At 51.7% G+C, this 25,858-nt stretch overlaps 9 protein-coding genes across 9 annotated transcripts; 3 read left to right on the plus strand and 6 right to left on the minus strand.

Moving 5' to 3' along the window:
* Positions 1-1,050: 1,050 nt before the first annotated feature.
* On the minus strand, positions 1,051-3,547 carry ASPWEDRAFT_43359 (glycoside hydrolase family 55 protein). Its single transcript, XM_040836010.1, has one exon. It carries the CDS (start codon positions 3,386-3,388, stop codon positions 1,106-1,108), a length of 2,283 nt encoding a protein of 760 aa, XP_040686957.1. The 5' UTR covers positions 3,389-3,547; the 3' UTR covers positions 1,051-1,105.
* A 487-nt stretch (positions 3,548-4,034) lies between these two features.
* On the minus strand, positions 4,035-10,187 carry ASPWEDRAFT_185690 (uncharacterized protein). Its single transcript, XM_040832088.1, has 2 exons — positions 9,537-10,187; positions 4,035-9,485 (listed from the first exon to the last, which is right to left on the minus strand). The coding sequence occupies exons 1-2, from the start codon at positions 10,134-10,136 to the stop codon at positions 4,176-4,178; spliced, it is 5,910 nt and encodes a 1,969-aa protein (XP_040686958.1). The 5' UTR covers positions 10,137-10,187; the 3' UTR covers positions 4,035-4,175.
* A 2,216-nt stretch (positions 10,188-12,403) lies between these two features.
* ASPWEDRAFT_30377 (uncharacterized protein) lies at positions 12,404-13,234 on the plus strand (the record flags this gene model as incomplete). The annotated part of the gene is made up of 1 exon (XM_040833395.1): positions 12,404-13,234. One exon carries the CDS (start codon positions 12,404-12,406, stop codon positions 13,232-13,234), a length of 831 nt encoding a protein of 276 aa, XP_040686959.1.
* Positions 13,235-13,744: 510 nt separating this feature from the next.
* On the minus strand, positions 13,745-14,548 carry ASPWEDRAFT_30378 (uncharacterized protein; the record flags this gene model as incomplete). The annotated part of the gene is made up of 1 exon (XM_040833396.1): positions 13,745-14,548. The coding sequence occupies one exon, from the start codon at positions 14,546-14,548 to the stop codon at positions 13,745-13,747; it is 804 nt and encodes a 267-aa protein (XP_040686960.1).
* Positions 14,549-15,209: 661 nt separating this feature from the next.
* Positions 15,210-15,929, plus strand: ASPWEDRAFT_70854 (uncharacterized protein; the record flags this gene model as incomplete). Its single annotated transcript, XM_040839148.1, has 3 exons — positions 15,210-15,251; positions 15,310-15,451; positions 15,506-15,929. 3 exons carry the CDS (start codon positions 15,210-15,212, stop codon positions 15,844-15,846), a joined length of 525 nt encoding a protein of 174 aa, XP_040686961.1. The 3' UTR covers positions 15,847-15,929.
* Positions 15,930-16,599: 670 nt separating this feature from the next.
* ASPWEDRAFT_744460 (uncharacterized protein) lies at positions 16,600-20,255 on the plus strand (the record flags this gene model as incomplete). The annotated part of the gene is made up of 2 exons (XM_040839470.1): positions 16,600-16,738; positions 17,754-20,255. 2 exons carry the CDS (start codon positions 16,600-16,602, stop codon positions 20,165-20,167), a joined length of 2,553 nt encoding a protein of 850 aa, XP_040686962.1. The 3' UTR covers positions 20,168-20,255.
* Positions 20,180-21,756, minus strand: ASPWEDRAFT_43361 (uncharacterized protein). Its single transcript, XM_040836011.1, has one exon. The coding sequence runs from the start codon at positions 21,673-21,675 to the stop codon at positions 20,344-20,346; it is 1,332 nt and encodes a 443-aa protein (XP_040686963.1). The 5' UTR covers positions 21,676-21,756; the 3' UTR covers positions 20,180-20,343.
* Positions 21,757-22,182: 426 nt separating this feature from the next.
* Positions 22,183-24,508, minus strand: ASPWEDRAFT_53298 (anoctamin family protein; the record flags this gene model as incomplete). Its single annotated transcript, XM_040837867.1, has 3 exons — positions 22,183-24,154; positions 24,216-24,369; positions 24,418-24,508. 3 exons carry the CDS (start codon positions 24,506-24,508, stop codon positions 22,183-22,185), a joined length of 2,217 nt encoding a protein of 738 aa, XP_040686964.1.
* A 570-nt stretch (positions 24,509-25,078) lies between these two features.
* ASPWEDRAFT_43363 (uncharacterized protein) lies at positions 25,079-25,552 on the minus strand. The gene is made up of 3 exons (XM_040836012.1): positions 25,394-25,552; positions 25,180-25,347; positions 25,079-25,131 (listed from the first exon to the last, which is right to left on the minus strand). The coding sequence occupies exons 1-3, from the start codon at positions 25,399-25,401 to the stop codon at positions 25,110-25,112; spliced, it is 198 nt and encodes a 65-aa protein (XP_040686965.1). The 5' UTR covers positions 25,402-25,552; the 3' UTR covers positions 25,079-25,109.
* Between the last annotated feature and the right edge of the window lie 306 nt (positions 25,553-25,858).

The following is a 25,858-nucleotide window of genomic DNA, read 5'->3' on the forward strand; positions in this document are numbered from 1 at the left end:
ATGATCTTCGTTGGGGCGGGTGAGAGGGCTGCTGGAAGAGGGAAATGGGCAAGTGAGATTGATTCCAGTGTCTTGTTTGTTTCTGGGTGTTTTGTGTTGATTATTCGAGATTGGGTTGTTAGGATGAGGGATTTACTGCTACTGGGTGTGTTTCATTGACGCGGGATGGCGTTTACGTGGTTATGCAAGGCATTGCGAAAGTAAAATGAAACTATTAATGTCAATTCGATGGAACTATCCAGTCAAGTGGAAAACATTTCCCATGAATATACTTTCTGTCTTTGGATATTCTGGTTCGACTCGGTTGGTTCCTATTCAGCCCCAACACTCAATCTCAATCCGTACAAACACACCCATTATCAACCCTCTACACAGTAAAACCCAGTAAGCAACATCAAACAGACCCTGCATCAGGGTCCAACCCTCCATCCCCATCCCAAACGAAGAACACCTCAGATTCAAATCCAATGCCGCTCGAACCCACACTATGTAGCCAGCTGGACAGTTCACGCCTGAGTCAGATGGCAGGGGTGCTTGGTTCGATCTTCATGTTTTCCTTCCATTGTCGTAGCTACAAGGCTGGGCCGAGACGATCTAGAATGAGGGATCAGCCGAGGTTTACACGGCACGGTGCCGATTTCCGATTCTTGGGTTCCAGAGTTCGAGGTGATGGGTAGTATGGCATGTAGGATACGGTTTTAATTTGGATAATGTAAGATAAATGTAGCTGTAAATGGAAATGCGAGGTAGATATATTGAAAAGATCACTATATGTTGGAATATATTCTGATCATCGCTGTCAGCTAAAACGCCTACAATGCCAAGTGGAGTTTGGGTCCGACTATTCGGAATTATTTCTAGTACCTTACATAGTAATATATCTTCATTTAAATATTCAATAAATATATCATTATGATAGGTCTTGTATCACTGTGTGGCAGAAGCTTGTTGGATATCCACGTGTTACGTGGCTGCTTTGAAGTTAGGGGATTTATAGCCACAGATAGAGATATATACTGGTCCATTCTAACAATGGAAATAACAAATGTACAATTATACATCAATAATATATACATCTAATATATCTATAATAAATATCAGAAAGTTAAGCAGCAAACTGCCGATAAGCCTGCACAATAGCCTCCCACCCCCCCGGATGATTCGTCTCATTCGGATCACTCTTCCCATCCAGCACCATCACATCCGTCTTGCGCGTGCTAATCGAATACAAAACCAGGTTCTCCGGCTCATTCGCCACCCGCATCATATTACTCTGACAGCTCCCGTCACACTGGTTTTTGTAATCGCCGTTCCACTCGCCGTCGAAGAACGCCCACGCGGCGGAGTTGTAAAGCAATATATCCTTTCCGCCATCGACATTTGTAGCCAGCGACGTGCGACACTTTTGGTCGTCGGCGCTGCACCAGGAAAAGTCGGGGTCTCCGTACGCGGACTCGGCGGTCCAGGGGGCGGGGGCGGTTTCGTACGCGCCGTTGCCTTGCATGTAGGGTGATTCGGTTTGGAGGAGACCTGCGTAGACGTTTGCTGCGTTGTGGAAGTTGTAGTTGTATAGCCAGTGGTGTTCGGAGCCGGTGCCCGTGAGCCAGGTTGGCTTGGTGGATTCGACGAGGATGCCGCGGCCGGTGGAGATGATGGTTGTAGGGCCGCCGTCGAGGTTATGGTCTGCTGTCCAGCCCCAGAAGTTTTCGAGATAGGCGGAGGAAGACCTGGTCAGGTGCAGGACCATGAAGGCCGCCATGCAGGACTTGGTGTCTTGGGCTGTGCAGTCGGTTGAGACGCTGGTGTCTGCTGTGCCGCCGACGGTGACGATGGTGTTCCACAGCCCGACGTCGCCGGGGTTGGAGCCGGCGATGTTGAGCTCGACGATGGTTGCCCCGGGCAGGATTTCAGAGACGGTGAAGCGCATGTCTTGGATTTCAGCGACGCCGACGTCGTCTGCGTGGCCGATTTGCACGACGGGTTTGGGGTTGCTGGCGTCTTTGAAGGCGTCGCCGGCGCCGGAGATGACGGCCCAGGCTTCGCCTACGATGCGAGAACCCTTGGGGATGACGAGGGTGTCTTTGACGATGTAGACGCCGTAGGGGAAGTAGGTGATTTTGCAGTTGGCGGCGTTGTCGGCGAGGATGGCGTTGAGCGAAGCACTGTCGTCTGTTGAGCCATCGCCTTTGACGGTGTGACCGGAGACAGACTTGACGTTGACGATCTGGTCGCTGGCGTATTCGGCGTAGGTGGGCTGGGCCTTGGTGAAGTATTTGCCGTTGGAGAGGAGGGCTTCCGGACGAGACGTGGTGAAGTCGGTGCCTTTCTCGTATTGGCCAGGGGTGACATTGCCCCAGACCCAAGTGTCGACTTTGTCCGTGCTGGGCAGACGGACGTTGTTGTTGCTGTCGACGACAATGTCATTCTTCGTATCGTGGACGAGGTTCTGGATCAGCAGCTGGCTGTTCCGACTGCCCGAGTCATTCGACGAGTCGTGGAACCGGACAACAGTGCCTGAATTGGTGGACGTCGAGTCGAGAAGCACCAGACTGCCCAGTCCGTTGCCGGTCATGTCGATGCCAACGCCGCAAGTGTCGAAGACGGCGCCTTGCAGCAGAGCAGTATGGCCGCCAGCAGCCTCAAAGGCCGTCGTGCAGTCCTTGAAGGAGATGTTCTTGAAGTTGACCTGCTGGTTGGAGTTTTTGATACCCACTGCACCACCGGTGATGCTCACATCCGTCACGGCAATGGTCGAACCAGAGTCGATATCGATTCCCGTATGTCCCGTCGACGAAGTGGGCATCTTGATCTGGATATTGGTCAGGCCAGCACCCTGCGCAACGCCCCATTGCAGCGCAGCAATCTTAGCATCACCACCGAGAGCAGTCGTATCGAGGATAACATTCTTCACCAGCGTCATGAAACTCGTCTCCGGCTGTCCGTTGTTCTCATCGAATCCCTTGACGAGATATTCCCCATTGAAGCTCGACGACGCCTTAATCGTAGGCGGATTGATCGGATCGCCGACGATGATGGTGCCCACGCGCAGTTCCAACGTGCTGCCCAGCTGATACGTCCCAGCAGGAAGATAGACCTCGGCCGGGAACCGCGTGACGCCCTGATTGACACGGCTGCCTCCGTTGCCATCGTCGTTGATGGCGTTCTGGAGGTTCTGAGTCTGATCGCCTGATCCGTCGTTGGAGACGGAGTAATCGAGCACGTTTCGCCAGACGGGATAGTTGTCGTTGCCGTTGGTATTGGGGGCGTATCCACGGGCGTTGCCTTTGTGGTCTTGATCGGCCAGCCAGTAGGACGATGGAGAGCTCTTTGCAGGGCCGGTGCAGGATCTATCTATATTAGCCAAGTCAATATAGATGGTGAAGTACATACACAGAGGTGGAAGAGGATGAAGTAGAAATGGCCGCCGCCGAAGCAGAGGCCACTACGCTGGCCAGCGCAGCGAAAGAGAAAAAGTCACGCATTGCAATATACAAGATGAAGAATGACTGATACGATAGTCAGACCAGCCGGATGGTCGAATATATAGCCATCGTCAGATTAGACCATTTAGTTCCATAATAAGATGAAGAAGAGGAGTTTCCCAAAAGAAACAAGACCATGGGGCTGAAGAGACAGGATTACCCGATTAGGGAACTGGTATAGCACACTGGCAGATCATTGGCCCATTTACAGGCTAGACAGAAGCAGTCATCCAGTGCGAGGCAGTCTTATTTCTGACTGTTTGTTCTTGTTTATGAAGAACAGCAGAATCATCTCTGATTGGCTGGGATGGTCAGGGGCACAGCCTTCAGACCCACTATTATTCTGCAGCTAAACTAGAAGGGGAGTGATCGACATGTATACTATTTCTGATTGGCTCATCCTTCGCACGGTAATTCTACTTTGGGAATATCGATCGATTCATGGAATCTGGGCGATTCTTTTCATATTCTCATCTCTATTCATTCGCTTATTCGAGATGATACTAGCTGCATAGCATGAGGATTATCCGGATCTGACTGATCTCGGCGTCCCATTTGCGAAATAGAGCCAGATAGCTGTGAATGACGGCTGCATATTCACGTTAATAATAGACAACGATAGATCCATCCACGTCAGTCTAGATGAGTATGATCAAGAATACATTACTAACATCAGTCTCATCATCAGATAATCTATCTACAGCTCGACTCGGCCAACAAAGCCAACTGCTCCATCGTCGCCCTCCCAAAAAGCTGCTGCACACTCAACACGATATTCCGCCCCCGACAGCGTCCCACAAACGCCATCGCCCCGATCGAATCACCCCCAATCGACAAGAAACTATCATTCAGTCCAATCTGCTCGAGCGGGATCCTGAGCACCTCCCCGGCAATGGCTTGCAGTTGCTTTTGCATTTCCGTCTCGGGCATGCGCTTCTCCGCACGCGTCGCGAGATAGGGATCGAGATCGGCGCGGTCGAGGCTTTTCGCGATCGCCTGGAGGGCCTTGCGGTCGACTTTGCCGGATTTGGATAAGGGGATGCGGGTGATGGGGAGGATGATGGAGGGGATCATGTAGGTGGGGACCATGTCTCGTAGTCGGTCTTGGATGCGTTGGGTGAGAGTTTGGAAAGAGGCGGATGGGGGGAGGAGGGCGATTTTGTCTTCTGGTTTGTGAAGAAGCGCTGGTTCGGCGGTGGCGACCTCGACGAATATCATCAACGCCGACTGCAGGCTGTTGTTCGTCGCGAATCGAATCACTTCGCCGGCGACACCGCGGCAGTAGCTGGGAGCTTCGAGTTCAAATGCCTGCAGGGCGTGGTGTTCCACCTCGCCCAGTTCAATCCGCTGCCCTCGTACCTTGACCTGCATGTCCTTGCGGCCGATGTATTGCAGCGACCCGTCCGGATGTTGCTGGACCAGATCGCCGGTTTTATACGCTCGGACGTGCGTCTTGCCTCGAAAGTCTCGCAACCAAGGCAGCTCCTCCACGAAGGCGGCGGCGGTTTTGTCCGGGTTATTCAAATACCCCACGCCCACGATGGGACCCTCGATGACCAACTCGCCTATGGCTCCGATGGGGAGGAGGCGGTTGTGGTCGATGGGGTCGGTGACCCAGCACACGCACCCGGTGGGATACCCGATGTTATTGGGGTCGGTGGCGGCGCCGATCGAGGCCTGCAGGGTAGCTGTGTAGGCACACTCGGCGGGACCGTACGAGTTGACGAGTTGCAGTTTGTCGTGCCATCTGTCCACGTCCCGGCGGACCATGCCCTCGCCGCTGAGGTTGAGGGTCTGAACGGAGGATAGATCGTGCGTGTCCAAAATCCGAGAGACAGAGGGCGTCAGTTCGAGCGAGGTGGGCTGGTATTGCTGAATGGCGGCGGCGAGGCTATTCCGGACTTCGTCCTTGGATGGGATGCAGACGCAGGCTCCGTGCATGAGGGGCGTTAGATGGTCGGCGACACTCACGTCGAATGCATACGACGCGAACTGGAAATGGCGCGTCGATGCGGTCATCCGAGTCCTCTCGCCTAGGTCTTTGGCCATCGTGCAGTAGGCGGAGTGGGAGTTGATCGCGCCTTTTGGCTGACCCGTTGATCCGCTGGTGAAGATACAGTATAGGGGGTCTTCTGGCCGACAGACGGGGAGCACCGGCGGGGGTGACGCCGCCCAGGTCTTCAGATGCGGCATGGACACGGTGAGCGTGTGCGGCAGGAGCTCAGAGGCGAGACTGGCGCATTCGTCCGAGGCGACAACGAGTGGTGCCCCGATCTGCTGGCAGAGGGATTGCAGGCGCGCGGTGGGCTGCGAGGAATCAAGAGGGACGAAGACCCCCGCCGCTCGCATGACGGCCAGCATCGCCACGGGGGTGTACTTGGCCTTTTCAAACAGGAGGGGGACGAACGCCCCCGGGCGAACGCCATGCGCGATGAGATGGCCAGCCATGCCCAGGGAGAGGTCGTCCAGTTCGTGGAATGAGAGCTGGCCGTCCCACGCGTCGACGGCGAGGGCATCGGGTGTCGACTGGCTATGCGATAGAATCACATCCTGGGCGCAAGCGTCCATGGGCTCGGGCAGATGGCCATTCCATTCTCGCAATTGCCCCATGCCCTGGGGGCTGATGGCTCTCAAGTCACCGCTGAATTCACAGCCGTCCAGAATGCGACTGGTAACATGGCCGAACTGACACATGATACTCTGCATGGCCGCCGGAGTGACGACTTTCGGATCAAACGCAGCGTGGAAGGCGATAGTATCCGGAGTCGGATGGCAAACGATATTGATCGCATACGAGTTATCTGCCGCGCTGGTCGAGTCGCGATCCATCACGTCCTCGAGGATACTCGACAGGTCCGGTCTCTCGCTCTTTGATGGCTGCACGACCAGCAGACTCTGGAACTGACACGCCAACGCGGTCTCGGGGCTGAGTGTTCGAATCTTATGCAGCCCCGTCTGTTGAACGTCCACCAGTCGGCTTCCCTTCGTCTGGATGGATTCCAAGGCGTCCTGTGTCGTCTGCTCGGGGTTTGTCTGCACTCTGAACGGGACCGTGGCAATCGTAGGGCCAGTCATCTGCGCGATATTGGACACGGGGGCGTCTCGTCCAAACCCGGTTACGCCAAACACCACGTCGTCGGAGTCTGTGTAGGTGGAAATCACTGTGGCCCAGGCAAGACGCAGGACCGTCGAGATGGTATACTGCGAGGCCGACTGCGGGATGTCGACGCAGTGATCCACACGCTCCGTGACGGATGGAAAGTAGTTGTCGGATGGCAGCGGAGGGAACGGCGAACAGGAAAGACCGTGGAATTCTTGGGTCCAGAAATCCGCGATGGCCTTGGAGTCGGATCGCGAGATGAATGCGATGAATGGAGAGAACGGTCGAGGGGAGAGCGGCTGTCCGTTATAGGCAGCTTCGAGATCTCGAAACAGGAGAGACAGCGTGAAGCCATCGTAGAGGGCATGATGCAGAGTGGCAGCGAAATAGACAGAGCCTTCCTCACGAATGATGGCAAACTGGGCCAATGGTCGACCCGGGGAGACTTCTCGCTGTCTCTGGCCGGCCAGGTACTCCTCCAAGCACGATGCCTCGACCCAGTCCACCTCCGCAGGGGACATGACCACTTGCAGCATTTCATCGGACCCGGACTGAATGATTCTCGTTCGCAGGATGGGGTTGTGATCCACGACCGTTTGCCATGCTGCCATCAGGCGCTGGACTTGATCTGCTTCGCGCAACCGCCAAGCGTACTGTCCAACATAGAGCCCTTGGGCCCTCATCGTCAAACTGAGCAGGCCAGTCTGAAGGGCGGTGCAAGGGTAGATGTCCTCGATCTCGCTGCTATCGACACTGCAATCCTGCTCCGCTTGGGAGCGCACAGCCTCGATGTCGTCGCCGGCGGGAATGAGAGAAAACCGCTGATAGTGCTGGACGGCGTGATCGTCTTTCTGCAGATTCTCTGCCAGCATTGACAACGTGGGACGATTAAACACTTCGGCAAACGTGACGTTGAACCCACGGTCATGCATCCGAGACACCACCTTCATTGCCGCGAGTGAATCACCTCCCAACGCGAAGAAATTATCGTGTCGTCCGATGTCCGCGGGCGAGACGCGCAGACATTCCGCCCACACGGCCTGGACGAGGGCTTCATTCTGCGTAGCTGGCTCAGTGGTGTCCCGACGAGGCCCAATCAACGCATCCATATGCTCTCGAGAGTGGCCCTGCACCATCTGCTGCAGGCGACGTCGATCCACCTTGCCTGATTTGTTCCTCGGAATGTGCGAAATCTGCAAGAAGACCGGAGGCATCATGTACCGCGGAATCGTATCATGAAGCCGCGAACGAAGCGTCTCCACGCTGCAAATAAACTCATCATCCGCAGGAATCAAGACCGCATCTTCTATGCCAGCCGCTCTGGGTGCGACGAAAGCAACCAGCATCTTGCTGTTCGGCTCCTCGGTGGGCTGGACAGCCTCCACGACGACATCTTTCGTGCTCGACAACACCCCTCTCACATGCGCCTCGACTTCCTCGAGCTCGATTCGCTGTCCCCGGATCTTCACCTGGCGGTCCTTTCGACCAATGAACTGCAGCGAGCCGTCGGGATTGTGCCGGGCAAGGTCGCCAGAAAGGTAGAATCGATGCTGCTGTTCTTCGGGCGTCGCAGCGGGCAGCCAGGATGGTCGTGGGATGAACGCTGCTTGCGTCGCGTCGGGTCTCTTCAGATACCCACGCGCCACCGTTGGGCCCTGGATCAGCAGTTCTCCCACGGCACCGATCGGCAAGGGTTGGTTGGGATTGGAAGGATTCACAATCCACAAGGCGCCGGGGATGGCCTTGCCGACATCGCCAGTCTTCCATTGCCCGGCTTGGACCGCGACGTATGAAGCGATGGGGCCCCCTTCGGTCGGTCCATAGGCGTTGATGAGGTTGACATGCGAGGCCCAGCTATCCACCACGTCCTGGGTCAGCGGCTCGCCGATCAGCGAGATGGTTTGCACGCCCGGGAAATCCTTTGGTTCAAAGAGGCGCAGCACCGAGGGAGTAAACGAACACATGGTCACCTGGGCCTTGGCAGTAAACCGTCGGAGGTCGTTCATCATCGTATCTTGAGAGGGAAGGCAAAGACAACCGCCGTGGACCAGGGTGGTCAATGATTCCACCATACTCATCGACCATAGGTACGAGGCGAATTGCAAGAGCCTCGTCTCTTTCGTGATGTTCGTGCACCGACCGTACACTTGCACGCCCGTGTATATGCCATTATGCTGGGCGAGGATCCCCTTCGGACGACCTGTCGAGCCGGACGTGTAGTAGATGAATGCAATATCAGAAGGCTTCACGGCAGCCGGCGGACAGGAGTTGACCGCCACCAACCCCGGGAATGTCTCGGGGGATACGACAATCTTTTCCGCCGCGCTGTGAAAGTCGAGGTGTGCTGCCGACGCGGACAGGAGAATCAGCAACGGCGGGTTTTCTTGCATGATGCCGCGAACCCGTTGAATCGCCGTCCCCGGGTCGATCATGACGCAGCTTCCCCCCGCCATGAGCACGGCCAAGATGGATATGATGGCCAGAGGCGACTTGTCCATGCAGATGGGAACGGGCATTTCAGAGCCAATGCCTCGACTCCGCAGGTACTGGCACAGTTGGGACGACCGGTCCCATAACTCTCGATAGGTCAGTTGGCCATCCCAGCTATACACCGCTGGACGGTCTGGCTGTCGGCAGCACACCTCGTAGATGGCATCATGAATGGTGGTATCAAAGGGGCCTACCAGTGAGTCGTTCCATTGCAGCAGTTGATCGTAATCTGAGGAACTCACCACCGGGAGAGCAGAAACCGGTTGCTCCAAATGCGTGGCCTTCTCCAGAAGCACTCTGCTGAAGCTTCCCGCGACACTGCGGGCCATCCTAGCGGGGACTTTGGGCGCTCTGTACATGAGACACACGTCCACCCCGCTGCGGTCCACCGAGACGTGCAAGATCAGATCGAACTAGTACCATGGTGAGGATTTCCCCGGTTCCTATTTGAGATGTAAGCTCACCTTCATCTGCCATTTCGTCTCAAGTTGGGGCAAAATCTCCCCAAACGCCCTATGCGACGTGACCAAGGTGTTGAAGAGTGGACACTCATTGCTTCCCAATCCATATACCTCCCCAAATGGACCGTCCAGCCGATTGCAAACACTGCGCGCCAATCGCTCTTGAAGCGCACGCAGAGCATCTCGCACAACCGGCCGCTCCGCAAGATCAACCCGGGAAACAAGCAGATCCATATCCTCCGTCACAAATCCAAAGCAAACATCCTCATTCCCCGTGTAGCATTTCAGAACAATGGCCCAGGCCAGCTGCACCGCAGCGACAGGGGCGATATTCTCTCGCTCGCAGAACGCAACGAATTCCAACCCCCGGTCCAATCGCACCTTGATGCTTTTCATAGGACTGTCGTCGTCCAGCCCATCGCTAGAGTGTGTGGGGAACAAGCACTGCTCCACTCCGTCGAGGTAATCCTGCCAGTACGCCATTGTTGTTTTCTGCCCTTTGACTAGGCCGTTCGTGTTGACTGCATCAAGGTGATTGATTCCGTTCATTTGGCTGGTCTGCAGGGATGACGCCCTTTGGCGAGGAGCCATAGTGATTTCCATGGCCTCTGAAGCTGTATAACATAAGCAATCAACGCAAGAAAAGAATAAGGTGATTGCGATAAGATAAAAAGTTTATAAGAATCAGATAAAAAGTCAAATAAGACGACAATATATACCAAAACGAGGGCGCGCTATTTCCACATCCAGCCTTGCCTCGAAAGCATGGAATACCCCTAGCAGCCCAAATCACAATACCTGGATCGAAACCAGAATCTCAGCCTGCTGCTTCCATTCCATATGGCGATTATTGGCCGATGATTGGCTCAGTTATGGACCAGGCTGAGATGTCGCCATCCGCCCCTCGCAGATCATTGGCCAGAAGTTCAGCCTCAGCCAAGCCATCCGCCAGGAAAAGCTAAAGGCCAACTTTAACGGGAAACCCGTAGATGGTGTAACCACAGAGACAGGGATCAGGGTTCAGTGGCGTAGCTGGGGTGGATCAAGGTTCACCACTCCGCATATAGTTATGCGGCGGATGATATAATACCGAAAGAGGAATACGAAGCTATTTTGAATAGAGCAACGATCAACTGAATCGCTAAAGTAGGAAAGGTCTCCTCTCAATGAGCTGAGAAAGCAGGCCGTCTTTATGCACAAAATAAGCTATTCAACTAGCTAGATCCGGTAAAAAATATGCGTAGATCAGAGAATGGCACCGTAGGATTCAAACGAGGGGGTTTTGCTACAGAACCGGATGTGGAATAGCGGTATTCTACCATGACACATTCATTCTCTCGACCTTTCCATGGCCCTCGATGACGCCATTCAACCGATAATCAAGAGGATTAGTATTATCGTATGTGGATAGAGAAGTCCAATAGATGACAAAAGGGAATGGTAAGAAATTCCAGCTGAAGATTTGCACTGGCTATCTGTTTCATGGACACTGACAATCGTAGGCGATGACATACTTGAAGCATGAGAGCATTACCCTGTACAGTATACAAGTGTAATGGTAATTAACGGAGAATAAGGTATAGTAGTAACTCAATTAATACCCTAGTCATTCTTGGTATAGAGGTCAGAATATCATCATTTGGTAATCGGTGCCCATTAAAGAATGGTCCGTGGGTACCTAAAATATGAGCAATATACCTAATTCTCTGCATCACTGTCACGTTTTCTATATCATCTACACTTTCTCCTTGCTGATCTTTAAATGTCTCGTTGGGGTAAAGTCACTGATCCTCCCATGGCTCTGACAGCATCTCCATCCCCTCAGATGCATCCGACATATCCACTACAAAATTCTTCCTCCACTCCTACTACCAGGCCAAAGACAAAAACAGCGCATAAATTACGACGAGATTAAATAAGCTCTGGCGAAGGGCGGATCCAATATTCCGAGCCATTCGTAGAAGAGGGGGATACGGGGGCATTTATCTTTGGCCGATTTGGTGAGGTTATTGGGTTGTTGTTTGCGGGGCAAACCGTTAGTGGAAACTGTTTTTTCACGCCCATTTGAGGATGTTTTTGAGGATATCAAGGAGGTGACGGGGGCTGTGGAGGTTCGTGTCAAGGAAGAGGGATATCTGGTGATAGATATGATCAGAGATAATTAATGGATATATCGCTATGAATCAAGACAGTTTTCCAGGTCATTTATTGGATCAATTATAATAGACAGGCAATACAGCTTATATAGAGTAAGAGATTCTCAGACTGGTGGTGGAACACTTCCAGGCTTTAGGATTTATAGAAACCACTTCATATACAAACAGGGCTTGCTACAAGCCATGTCACGGTGTTGACAATAATAGTCTGTATAACACCATTTTCGATCGATACAACCATGCTAGTTGTTTTGGAACATGGAAAGAGGCTCTTATCATTGCTTTTGTGTATAACGAGCATCAGTCTTTCCTTATGCTCCTATGCCTACCCATCCATGCCTTCCACCCGTTTCTCTGACTCTTTGAAGCGCATTTCTTCACCTTTTGTGCTTGGTTCTTTGTCCCCGAGAAAGGAACGATTGATGAGCATAAGATACTGCTAGACTGGACTATAGTAATCCATTCATCTCAAAGACACGTGATCTACCATGGGTGGCAATCACTGCCTGTTCCTAACCAAAAGTCAATAACCCTAAAGCAGGCGGAATATCAAACTGGGTGAACCGTATGTCCTACAGTAGGCGTCAATCCTGGCTCTTATAAAGGCCCTTCTTCCTCTGTGAAGGCGATTCTATCTTTCTCTCCTTATCATCTACCTTCTTCTTGAATATCATTATATTCGCATCATCTACTCTATCATCTCCATTCACTATCATGTCTACCATCGTGCATCCCACCAACACCACCAAAGGAGCCGACCATCTGCTCGTCTACGCTCCGCCCCTCTCATCTTCTGACCCCATCGAATTCTCGGATATCTCTGAAGCAGATTTCTTCATGGACTCCCAGCTTCGCGCTGGTGGTCCCTATCTTGTTGGTCTCCCAGATATAACCACTCCTATCCATCCCACCCATCCTTGCTATGACATATATCTAAATAAGGAACTCCTCATGGATGGTGCCAAGGAATATCTTGATGATGCGAAGATCATGTATACAGAGATTAGCATACGTCAGCGCTGGTCTAAGATATACCCTGAGGCTATCCCCATTCCCACCATGGTGATCTATGCCAGACGGCAGAGTCGAAATGAGCAGTGGCGCGAGGTCGCCAGGGAGATCTATGCGTATTTTAAACGGCAAGGCTTTGAGGATCTCCGCGTTGATATTATAGATGAAGAGCTTCTCAAGCCCAAACATGGCGGTGCAATTACCAAGTCAGATGAGATCTTCAGTCAGCAGGATCAGATTGAAGAGGAGATATGGAATATCCTACCGAGTGAGAAGCTGAAAACTGTCTGGTGTGGTCGACGCGGACGAAAGGAGAATAATCCTCCATCCATAATAGTCGTTTTTAGTCTGTGGACAAGTGCGCTCTGGCAATACGACAAGTATATCGATGACATTCGGACCATTCTTATCTGCCATGATGTGACGGATACGGCAATTCAGTTCTTCAAGGGTGATATTGTCGGGGGGTGTGATTATGGAACGAGATTTTCTTATGGGTGCCATGTGCCTAAGAAACCTCCATGTGGATGTTAACTGGAGTAATTGACGTATCTATCCTGGTCTGCTTTGCTTGTGATTTGATGTACTTAGGCTCAATAAATTTGCTCTTTATTCTCAATCTGAATGGAAATCTCTGACAAGTATTCACGAAAACGGGCTGATAACCATCCAGGAATGAAATGACGCTGCAAAAACGCTTCGACAGTTTCAACTCCAAGGCAAACACCATCTGGGATATATATTTAACTTGGTATTCTTATTTCAAGAGTTCACAGCTGGTGGGCTGGGGGTCGTTGCATATTTTGGGATGTCCTTCAAGGTCAGGAGATGAGGTTGGAAGAAGATGGATACAGTGCTAGATAAGAGGGCTTATATAGATAGGGAGGAGGGAAAATTTTACATCTTTGTATAGATGGAGTATAAAGAGCAGCAAATATAATGAAGCCTAAGTACATCAGATATCACACAACAAAAGGTTATTCATAAAATAATCAGCCGTAACTATTTACATGAGCAATACATGAGAAAACAAATTCTCGAATCCTAAACCCATGATCCAAAAGAAAAAGTCGGTCCACGTGCCGGTCCCCTCCAAATCTCATCCTTGCGGAAAATGATCGCAGTATCTGTGATATCGAACCGTGCCAGTAAATCTCGAACATCGTCTATTTCCTTTTTATACTGTCTGAATAGATCCATATGGAGGAAGAACAGTATCGTGATAGTTGGAGGGTTATCCTCCTTCTCCTCCGCTCGCCCGCTTTTGGAAAACATCGTGGTGATATAATCATCACGGGGGATGATTTTGCTGAGCTCCTCATCCAAGGTGTCCTCGATTTGACAGACCTGATCTGACTGGTCATGCCAGGACCGAAGAGGTTTTCGAAGCTCTTCGTCTCTTATGTCAACACAGACATCTCCGAAACCGTTTCGTTGGAAATATGCGTAGATCTCTCTGGCTGTCTCACGCCACTGCTCATCTTGGCTCTGTCTTCTCGCATAGATGATCATGGTTGGCACTGGGATAGCTTCAGGCCAGTACTCTGACCACTGTTGACATATTATAAACTGTGTGTGCATGATGCCAGCGTCGTTGAGATATTCTTTTGCTCCCTCAATGAGGAGGTCCTTATTAAGATGTATGCCGTAAGAGGGATGTGTTGGATGAATCGTAGTGGATATCGTTGGAATAGCACAGAGATAGGGACCACCGGCGCGGAGCTGGGAGTCCATGAAAAGATCTGTTTGAGAGATGTCGGATGTATCAATCGGAGCGGGGGATGAGAGTGGTGGAGAGTAGATGAGCTGGTGATGGGCACCATTGGTGGTATTGGTGGGATGCGACATGTTGATATAGATGGAGATAATAGAGCAGATAACGTCGTTATAGGGAGTGATAGATTATATGAATATAATAATATCCAAGAAAGTGGAAGGGAGGAGAGAAAAGACAGCTTATATAGCAGCCAGGATCGATTCCTGTTTGAACATTTTTATGCTTCGTCAGGCATCTGATACCCTGCTTGCTTGCCTGCCTAGTGAATATTGATGCTTTGGTTAAGAACAGGCAGTGATGCCATCAGGGTAAATCACGTGTCCTTCAGACTGTATGGATTTCGGTTCAATATGGACTGACCATTGAAATGGCTAGTATAGACTGCTGATGTAGAGATGACCAGGGTTCTCGTTCAGTCTAGCGGTAATCTCTGCTCAACAATTGCTCGTTTGGTCAGGAATAAAGAGCTAGACATACAAGGAGAAACATGCTTCAAAGAATCAAACAAACTGGATGCCACTTTACAGTCCTTGGACTGACTGTGCTTTACGCCTTAGGCAGTAATTATAGAATTGCTACAATGTATCAGAGCACGTGCTCTCTCCTCCAGCATCTTTGTTTACCTCCTCCTCTCTTCCTCTCTTCTCTCTTTCCTCTCCCACCTCCATCCAGTTCACCACAAGACGTCAGTCCAGATACTCGTGAGCTCGTTTCAGATATTCCGCCTTCGCAATGAGTGGAACTGGCAATACAAGCAAGAGGCGAGGCGGGGAAGTGAGCAGACCGTTTCACATAATCCTTTCGAAAGACACGATGAGACTAACCATGCTAGATGGAAGAAACAAAACTAACCCTAAACCTATCAGCGGAGGAATTGGATGATTTATTGAGACTTGCCGGTACTATTCGCAGCAAGCTGAGCAACGCTACCATGGGTACATGGGAGGCCTATGATCTATTCCAGCAATACAAAGGTATGCATTTCAAAGTATTGTCTCGCCATTATGTTAAGCGGTCATTTCGTTTAGATCTCCAGGAATACAGAAAGATGGTCGCAGTCGCGTACGGTGTCCGGCTTGCTCGTAACTTTAGTCCAGACTCCAAGGCCGAAACAGCTCTTGCGACAGAGCATCAGAAAAGACTTTACTTGATGATCTGTGAGAAGAGGCATAGTGTAGGAGAGCTTTTACCCCCCATGGTATATAGAAGAACTGACATGACGTATCAAATAGTTGCCGTTCACACGACCACCAAGCCAGGCGATCAAGCGGGCATCTGCCTAGCCGACAGTTATCTGCAGCTGACGACCCCAATTATGGCGCAGATAGAATTGGTTTATCCTATGGCATACTCGTTCCTGGTGGGCTGAATACTGGTGGAAAATGGTCGATGGTCGTCTTGTCGCGATATGGACACCTTGATACTTGATGGAGAAATAAAAATAACACCAAGAATAATCTCATTACGGATGATACACAGTTTCTAAGTCATTGGTTTTAGGCGTAGACTGTATAAGGATTGAATATCGGAATATCGACCAAGTATTTGCACCCACGTCTTTGACTTCAACTCTTCCTCTTTTCCCCACGACAGCCAAAGCCCAATCACTCTCCAATCTCCATCTAACAAGAAACCTCACTGATGAAAATATAATCCTCTACCAGTTTATCCAAATATATACGGACTGACAGACAATATAGCTAGATCACAAAGGTCTCCATTTAAACCATGAAAGATAATTCCATCACAAATACATCGAGATACATTGAGATAGAACTCCTGACTGTATCCAAATCCTAAAGATAATATAACAGAACAGCCATCAGGGACCCGGTCCCCGCCATAGCTCGTTTTTGTAGAAACGAACCGCCGTGTCCGTAATACCAAACCGAGCAAGAATTGCTAGAATCTCATCTATTTCCTTGTCATATTCTCGGAAGACATCCGTAGCAAAACGAAACATGACCAGCAAGGTGGGAGGATTATCGTTCTTCTCTTCCGCTCGTCCTCTCATGCACAAAATACATGATACATTTCTGGTGAGTGGCACGCTGCTGACTTCTTCCAATATCTCCATCCACTTACTGAAAATCTGGTCGGATGGGGCAATCGCCCATGCCTGATGGGGCTTCAGAAGGTCCTCATCGAGGATCTCCACGCACATATCGCCAAAGTCCTCCTGCTGAAGAAATCCGTAAAATTTCCTAGCTGCCTCACGCCACTGTTCCTCTCGACTGCGTCTTTTGGCGACAATCAGCATGGTAAGTATTGACTGGGGCTCAGATCGAGACTGTGAAATCCGCTGTGTGATTTCAATGTCCGTGTGCATGATTCCAGCTTCGTTGAGGTATTCTCGAGCGCCATTGATGAGGGTGTTGACACTCTCTTGAATACGGGCGTATAGTGGATCTTGTGGGCCGATCTCCTCTGGACACTGCTGGGATTGCGCAGAGATAGGGACCGCCAGCCCGGAGTTGAGAGTCCAAAAAGAGGTCTGTCTTGGAGATATCTGAGGTTTCAACAGGGGCAGAGAATGAGAGAGGGGGGGAGTAGATGAGCTGATGATCGGCACCACAGGTTGTATCGGTAGGATACGGCATGTTGATAATGGATGGTGGATGCAGAGTAGCAGGGAAGTGATAGATAGGGGATGAAAGAAAAAGTGAGGTGGGAGGGATAGAGAGATGGAACTATTTTCCAAGACAAGAGACGGACTTGATATACTGACTGGTGCCTATGGAAGCCTATCTTAAAAACTCCAAATGCAGGCAGTGATTGCTACCACCCTCCATGTCGCCACAGCCAGATTCCTATCCACGGCTCTGAATTATTGTGTCGCATGCGACTGACAGTTGGGGTTGCCATATACCCAAGGGCTGGGGATAGAAGATAGATAAACATGGACTGAAAGATGGTATTTCTGAGCCATCAGAGTCTCTAACTTCAGTGTTGCCTAGGTATCTTCTGTATGGGAGTCTGCTGTGGGAGTTGATATGCGGATGACCTGCCAATGACGTCGAATCGACGAAGGGCATAACGCCTCAAAGTTTTGGTAACTACTGTTTTTGATACAGTAGATAGCTTCTGAAAACTAGGATGTGTCTATTGGCCTGATTCTACATGTGCTGATAGAAGCACAAGGCTGTTGTTCCAGATATGTGTGCACGTTGACGCTAAATAACCACATTAACACCAAAGGTATGCAAATAACGACTTCTATACCATTGGAACAACCAACTAACATCATAGATAACCCAATGTCTCTCGAAAGAGAAGACAGTGAATCTTCAGCCATAACCTACCGAAGCACCCCAGAGCAAGACACACAAAATGGCCACGAAACACAAGACCAAGACCCCAACGTCGGCACCGACACACCCCATCCATCTCCACAACGCGTTCGCTTTCAATCTGCCTCCGATATTCGATACAATGCGCCTCCCAGTGAAGATGCGGAAAATAAACATTCAGAACGAGAAACGGCGCAGCAGCAAGGCCAGCCGCACCGTCCGTCGGAGCCGTATTTGCACGAAGGTGCTGATATCGCGGATGCGCCGTTGAGGGAGCGTACACAGGTACAGGAGGAGGATCAAACTCACGAACAACAAGCGCAGGAGGCGCAGGAAGCAGTTGAGGCTACGGAGAAGGTTGTCAAGACGTCCAAGGCGAAATTCCAAGCAGCGGGGTATACGTTTGTGGGTAAGGCGCGGAGTTTAGCTGCTCGACTTGGACGGCCTGAAGCGGCGGGGGATGATTTCCATCCGGGGGTTTATCATCCTGAATGGGCGTCTGGTGGTCAGGTTCCGCTGGGCGATATGACCGACAACAAGCACAAGACGGACGAGGAGAAGCGAAAACACCAAGCTACGTCTGGGTCTGAGGCTCATCGGTTAGTTCGGGAGGTGACGCAAGACCAAACTAGTCATCGTCGTAGGGCTAGAGGGAAGCCTTATCCTCGACAAGGAACAGATGTCCGGGATGGGGGTGACCTAGGTATCGACTCGGGGCTGCGGTATCGTGCTGGTGGAGGAGGAATTCTGTCACAATTGATGAAATTGAATAATTCCCAACAACAGCACAGCGGGGCGTCATCTAGTCAGCCATCTACCCTTGGGACACCGAGTGGTAATGGAAGACAGGGAGAGAAACCGAGATGGTACAACAAAACACCAGATTCATCTCCCACGATACCATCGTTGAACGGAGGGGCTGGATTAAGCGGTGCAAGTACGCCAGTGTCAAGCGATATTCTGACTGCAGCCTCCAAGCGACGCAGCAAGCAGTCGAAGAATAATACCAGGCTGGAGGACGAGATCCGAGTGACAGTCCACATTGCAGAGATAATCGCCCGGCAGCGATATATCATGCAACTGTGCAAGGCGTTGATGAGATTCGGAGCACCAACACATCGACTGGAAGAGTATATGCAAATGACAGCCAAAGTCCTCGAAGTGGACAGTCAGTTTCTCTACCTTCCAGGCTGCATGATCATGTCTTTTGACGATGCCTCGACACGAACGACAGAATTCAAACTCGTCCGAACAGCACAGGGCGTCGATCTCGGCCGGTTGGCAAGCACACACAGCGTGTATAAAAACGTCGTACACGATGTCATTGGCGTCGAAGAAGCCATCCAGGAACTCGAAGACATCATGAAGCAAAAGCCACGATTCAACAAAATCATCATCGTCCTCACCTACGGACTCGCAACCGCAATGGTCGGTCCATTCGCCTTTGACGCCCGCCCAATCGACCTCCCCATCATCTTCATCAACGGCTGCTTCCTCGGCCTCCTCCAACACGTCCTCGCACCCCATTCCGTCCTCTACTCCAACGTCTTCGAAGTAACAGCCTCAGTCCTCACATCCTTCCTCGCCCGCGCATTCGGGAGCATCCCGCACGGCGTCATCGACGGCAAACGCAACTACCTCTTCTGCTTCTCCGCCATGGCCCAATCCTCCATCGCCCTCATCCTCCCCGGCTTCCTCGTCCTCTGCAGCAGCCTCGAGCTCCAATCCCACCAAATGATCGCCGGCTCCATCCGCATGGTCTACGCAATCATCTACGCCCTCTTCCTCGGCTACGGCATCACCGTCGGAACAACCATCTACGGCCTCATCGACCCCAACGCGTCCTCCGAAATCACCTGTCCCAGAACCGGGTCCTTCAAAAACCCCTACGTCGCGCGGTTCCCCTTCGTCGTCGCATACGCCTCCTGTCTCGCCGTCGTCAATCAGGGGAAATGGAAACAGGCACCCGCGATGGTCTTCATCGCGCTGGCCGGCTACGTGGCGAATTACTTCAGCACAAAACGGCTCGGCAGTAACTCGCAAGTCGCCAATACCGTCGGCGCGTTCACGATCGGCGTCATGGGGAATTTGTACAGTCGGATCTGGCACGGGCATGCGGCGACGGCGATCCTGCCTGCGATATTCGTGCTCGTCCCGTCTGGTCTTGCGGCGAGTGGATCGCTCATCTCGGGCGTTGAATCGGCGAATGAGATACGCACGAATGTGACGCAGCATGGGGGAGGGACGCAGCCCGGGGCAGGGCTGGCGCAGCGCAGTTCGGTGTTTAATTTGGGGTTTGGGATGATTCAGGTGGCGATTGGGATTACGGTGGGGTTGTTTTTGGCGGCGTTGGTTGTTTATCCGTATGGAAAGAGGAGGAGTGGGTTGTTTAGTTTTTAATCAGTCTTTAGATTCGTGTTATTTGGGTTATTTTGGTTGATTGATTATTGTAGTTCTATGTATGTATTATTATTTTGCACAGCAAATCGATGTATATCCATACATGATCGAGTGACCTGCACCACATCCAGCACCATAGGTGAATAAGATCATGGATCAATCCGAGGTTCCATATATTAAAGCGACTCCTTCCAAACCGCATATCCCACAACCTCCAGCAAATACCGCTCGCGGTACGCAAACAATTTCCTCCCCACGACTCTCAGAAACCGATTCGACCGGTCCAGCATCAGCCGCACATTATCCGGATGGCGGATTCGCAGGATATCCTCTGGCGAGAGAACGAGTTCCGCCTGGGACGCGAAGATGGTTTTGTAGATTTTCGTATCGCGCAGGATGAACTCGCAGTACGCGTCGAACATTTGGTGGTGCACGATGAATTGCACCACGGAGTCGAGCGAGTCGAGGTTGATTACCGTGCGTGGTAAGGGGTTATCGCTGGCGAGGGCTGTGTGGATGGATGAGACGCAGGCGAGGTCGTCCATGATGGGGAGGAGGGGGGTGGGCGAGGATGAAGCCGAGGAAGGGGAGGAGGTCGACACCATGGGTCTGTCGTAGCCGAGCTTGTGGCGCCAGAAGTAGTTGCACAGGATGAGGGAGATGATGCAGGGGATGAGCACGGTGTATCCCCACCACATAGTGGCAGTGACCATGGAGGCAGCACCAGCGACGAGGCCGTTGACTGCGTTGGCGACCGAGTGCCATTGGAAGCGGCGGAAGCGGGTGTGTAGACGTTTCTTCTGGGTGGCCGTGAGAGACTCGTTACGCTTGCAGACGGTGTCGTGGTGGTGGAATCTGACAACGAGATAGCTCGACCAGACGGCATTGACGAGCCCAAACAACGCAGCCATCGCATTGCCCACATATCCAGAAAGCAAATTACTCGCCTCAAACACCGTCGGATTCTCGCCCCAAATCGCCATCAACGTGCCCACACCAACAAGCAACGACCCCGTCCCCATCAGCGAATCCATCAACATCCGATCCACCACCTCCGTCCCAATCTCCCTCACCCCCACCCCGAGCCGCGAATGCAACAACCGCAACAAATCCGGATCATCAGTCCCATCCCGCAGTGCATGCAACATCCCCCGCTCCGCCCTCAACAGCTTAACATTCCGCCAACTCAGCCGGAAATCCTGCAGCGCAACAAACACCATACACAGCGCCACACTGCCCCCGATCGCCATCAGGATCACCGCAAACTGCGGCGGGGGTGTCTCATTCCATACATTTGCTGCGAAATCGCCCGCGTTGGCTAGCTCGAGATAGCCCACGCCCGCGAGGAGGGAGTTTTTGAACTGGTGCTGGTCGATGAGGCGGGGGTGACGACGGCCGCGGGAGCGGGCGAGGGTGACTTTTTCCGGGCCAGGGTGGTGGGTGACGGAGTCGTGGGAGGCGAGGTCGCTTTCTTCACGGGCGAGTTTGGGGATGGAGGGGAGTTCCATGTTTTGCCATGGATGGGAGGATAGAAAGAGGAAGGATAAGGGAGAGGAAAGGAGAGAAGGAAAAAGGAGAGGAGAGAAGAAAAAAGGATGATGACGAGGAGAAGAAAGAGGGACAAATGCGGGTTATATTGGGAATGTCGGTCTGAAGAGGGACGGGCGGTGATTGGCCCAGCAGGATTGGCAGGTCCATGGACAGGAGGGGTGGGGCGCTTGGCACGCCTTGTAGGGCTGAAAGTGATCTATACGCACTTGGTCGGGGTTGACAGAGACTATCAGTTGGAGAGGTGCGTTATTGGAGCTATCTGTCTGTTATTATTAGAAGCTAGAGGGATTCCGAGTTCCGGTTCCGAGTCGAGGCTTGTTTGGTGCCTATTGTGGATCGACAGGTCATCCAGGTGGGGGTGAAGATTCTACAGAGCACATCGAACACGCTACAGAGTAAAGATAGAGGGGGTTAACATATCAAAGTATTGGTCAGAATGTAAGCTGTAACAGTCTATATCACATCTAGTCAAGTGTTTTTCCCTTGACCTTCATCTTCTTCTCCGGGTCGGAACTCAACGCCCGGATCAGCTTGACGCCCGCGTCTGCCGTCTCCCACTCGTGCGAGCCCCAAAATTGCGCCTCCCGCTCGTTCGAGTACAGGATCTCGCTGTCTGACAACTCTTCCTTCTCGTCTGTCCACACGGCATCCGTGCCAGTACTGTAGACGTTCACCCGTTCGTTGAACCGGACACGCGGCCGCTTCACTCGCGTAGGCGAATCACAGACGCTGCCGTGCATGGAATCGTAGTAGGATTTGCGAAAGGCGTAGCGCTTGGCGGCTTCACGACGCAGGGTTCCAGAGGTCACCTTGCGGATACCGGTGCGGATGGCGAATTGGAGAGCCAGGTAGGCCTGTTCCGCGACAAGGATGGTGAAAAGGAGGGAAGAAAGTTTGACCTCACTCATTGGGCCGCGATACAGATGCACGATCGTTGCGGTGGACAAGGTTCCCAACCACGTGAGGAACTCCAATCCCTGCAACGACGGTCCGATCGAGTCTGCCCGGATGGGCGGGGGTCGCTGACATTCCAAGCTCAGCTTGAAAAAGTCACCACGTAGCTCCAGCCAGTTGTTGAGGAGGAAGCCCAGCGGGACGAGGGGCCACGCAATGCCAAAGAGAGCCAGGTATCCAAATTGCACGCACATCTCCAGGATGTCATCGTGCACATTATATTCATCCGCCTCGGCCTCGGTGCGGACACGTTCCAAAAAGGCGGATTCGTCGGGGGGGTCGATCAGGAGCAGATCTGTCACACGGGAGTGGCTCCGCTTGCGGTTTGCCGCGGAGCTCTCGAAGCGGTAGTTGCGCCACTTCTGCCAGAGGACCCGTTTCACGTAGGGCAGGACCAGCTCCTCACCGAATCCCAACACCTGTGCGGTGATTGACAGGTAAATCACCTCCTGCTGCAGGCGAGAGGGATCGACGTGAAAGTCGCCCACATCAATGGACGTTTTGATGCCCACCCAATGAAGAATGTTGAGGTAAGGGACGATCTTGGCGCCAAAAGGAACATAGACAAACGCCGTAAGGATCGTCGGAAGGAAGGAGGTGATGAAATTCATAACAAACGTCTTTTGCGTCTGGGCCAGATCGTACTGGTCTTGTGTGCGGTAGTTTTCGTAGTTGGTCAACCGAGTGGCCATGTTGGTAAGGAAAGCGGAAATAGCTGGTAAAGAGAGCGAAAAGATCACGGTCGGCAGGAACTCGAGGTATTCCTTGAACGGACCATTGTAGACTTCGGAAATAAACACCTCGAAGCCAAAGGTGACGACAATCAACGTGCCCAGTGCCAGACAGGCCACGGTCGCAAAGGGAATAAACAACAGCTGGCGGAGGAATTGCTTGCGGGCGGGAAACACCTTGTTCATCCGACCGGTGTCGGGGTCTCTGACCTCCTTGTCCCAGACATATTCGATCCGGTCGACTTTAAGGACTCCCACGCCCTTGACGTTCCACCGGAAACTGAGGTCCTCCTCGCGGACCTTCCAGTATTCGACAAACACAATACACCAGATGCAATTGACGATGGCGGAGGTGATGGAGTACGGCCCAAAGTAAAACCAACACAGGATTCCCCAGGCCGCAGGGAAGATCAGAAACCCAGAGTAGCAATGGATAAAGGCGAAATAGAAGGCGACCTTTTCTCCAAACAGCGCCCGGATGGCGTCCAAATCCTGATCCGTCAAGCGTGTGGTACGACTCCATTTCCGCAGCAGCTCTGCATTGGCCGCCTGGTTATGCAGCGGAAAGGCTGCCGAGACATTCTCCCACTTGCCATGGCCCGGGTGGATGCCAGCTCCTCCCAATTCTGGTTGCCAGCTGACGGCGTGATAGACCGATCGGAGTTCTTCGGCGGGGGTTTCAGACTCGGCGATTGTGTCGGGGCCTCCGGTGGGAAATTCGTGGATGATTCCGTACAACCAATCCTTTACTCTGCAAAATGATATCAGATGTCAATTACCGTAGAGGGTGAAGAGTGGAGCAGAGGAAATACCTGGACTTGTAGACCATGTTTCCCAGGTGGTCGCGGGGGACTTTGATGCAGATGAGCAGGGATGCCCCATATCCATGTCGGACTTGAGTGCGTAAACCGGCGGCTTCGAGATCGTGGATGAGCGAGCGGAACTCCTCAGTGGCCTGGGAGGAATCTGCCGGAGTCAATAAGATGCAACCGAGAGGGATCATCGCACACGTACCGACATCTTCAAACTCGTAATAGACAACCCAATCGACGCCAAAGTTGTCGTATTCCTCCTCGTCGGCCTTGGAACCTGCAAACAGAGCCATCTGGCTGCAGTGAATGAGCGGTGTGTCAAAATGGGTGACCTATACTGGTGTTGAAGCTGGAGAAAGAGATGGAAGAAGAATTAAAGGGAAAAAAGAGTGAGTGGAAGAAGCAAGAAAGATGGAGAAGAGAAAAGCGGCTGGACGAGCAGGGCGTGTTCTCGCTCCATTTCCCGTGTTATTCTTAGCAGCAGATCCTCTGGGGCGTATCCTGTATTTATTGGCGATCGGATCAGCTTAATATTATCTGGCAAGGGGTACTACCTGTACAACTTCACATTTTGCCATCGACTATTTTCAACTATTGCCTCTATTCTATTACTCCTATTGATGATGCACCTTGCATTATTTCTTCCAGAATCATCGTCTCTCAATCCACTTGCAACATCGCAATCTCCCAGCGCCAAGCCTCAGCCCTACAAGGCGTATGTCTATCATGTACATCCGTTGCATATCTACATATATTTGTAGAGTGTGGTAATAGTATCATATCTGTATATTCGATTATCTGTACTCTGCAGTCTGTACTGTGCATCTCCTCCTGCTCATGATTTCATTTAAAACTCGTTGCTCATTGTGGATAACCCCACCACCGCTTATCCGATCATGCGGTGAACCACATCATTCTGACTTGTTGAGCATCCTGCCAACAATAGAACACGGTCATCACTTACAATTCATATAGCACCGCAGGAATCTGACTCGAGAGAGCGACGCAATATCGAATGGCAGTGACTATTCCGACAACCACCAGGACGATCAGCAGTGGAGGGAAGATTATCGCAAAAACGGTTCCCAGTGCAACTTGGACGACACGACCTGCTTTGGACACGAGCGTTTTGCTTTGACCGTTAGATTATTGCTTTGGATTAGTTTATTCTGACTTACCCGAGCATTGTGGCAGAGGCATTTTCAATTTACAGTTGTTGCCTTCGGTCTGTACTATGCCGCTGTGCTATATATATTGTGGCAGAGCACCAGCATACGTATTGTACCACATCATGCTACCCCAGATTACCTGTCACTCGGAACGATCGGATCTTCTTCATCAATCAATATCTTCTTCATCTTCTTCATCTTTCTACAGAGTATTCTAGCCTATTCTCTATACTGTATCCTTCTTCAATTCTGCTGCCTGAATGCCAAGGCCAGCCTTACTTGGAATGAGCCGGAAATTGCATCATGAATGATTGGGTGGATCCTCCTCTTGGCTGGCACCAATCAGACCCTGCCAATTCCGCCCTACGGCTCCACTGCCCCACCCACCCAGCAGGCATCCAAATTCTCTGCGTTTCCTTTTCCCGTCATCCTCTTTTTCCCCCCCCCCTCCTCTTTTTTTTTGTTTTAATTCCT

The sequence above is a fragment of the Aspergillus wentii genome, assembly GCF_001890725.1.
Source record: "Aspergillus wentii DTO 134E9 unplaced genomic scaffold ASPWEscaffold_6, whole genome shotgun sequence".
Lineage (NCBI taxonomy): Eukaryota > Fungi > Ascomycota > Eurotiomycetes > Eurotiales > Aspergillaceae > Aspergillus > Aspergillus wentii.

Excerpts from the sequence above, each read along its gene's own strand:
- ASPWEDRAFT_43359 (XM_040836010.1), bottom strand. The coding sequence starts at position 3,388 with ATGTACTTCACCATCTATATTGACTTGGCTAATATAGATAGATCCTGC.
- ASPWEDRAFT_185690 (XM_040832088.1), bottom strand. The coding sequence starts at position 10,136 with ATGGAAATCACTATGGCTCCTCGCCAAAGGGCGTCATCCCTGCAGACC. Across the intron at positions 9,486-9,536 it reads AGACGAAATGGCAGATGAAG|TTCGATCTGATCTTGCACGT; the intron begins GTGAGCTTACAT and ends CCATGGTACTAG.
- ASPWEDRAFT_43361 (XM_040836011.1), bottom strand. The coding sequence starts at position 21,675 with ATGGAACTCCCCTCCATCCCCAAACTCGCCCGTGAAGAAAGCGACCTC.
- ASPWEDRAFT_43363 (XM_040836012.1), bottom strand. Across the intron at positions 25,132-25,179 it reads CCTGCGGTGCTATATGAATT|AATGATGTGGTTCACCGCAT; the intron begins GTAAGTGATGAC and ends TCAACAAGTCAG.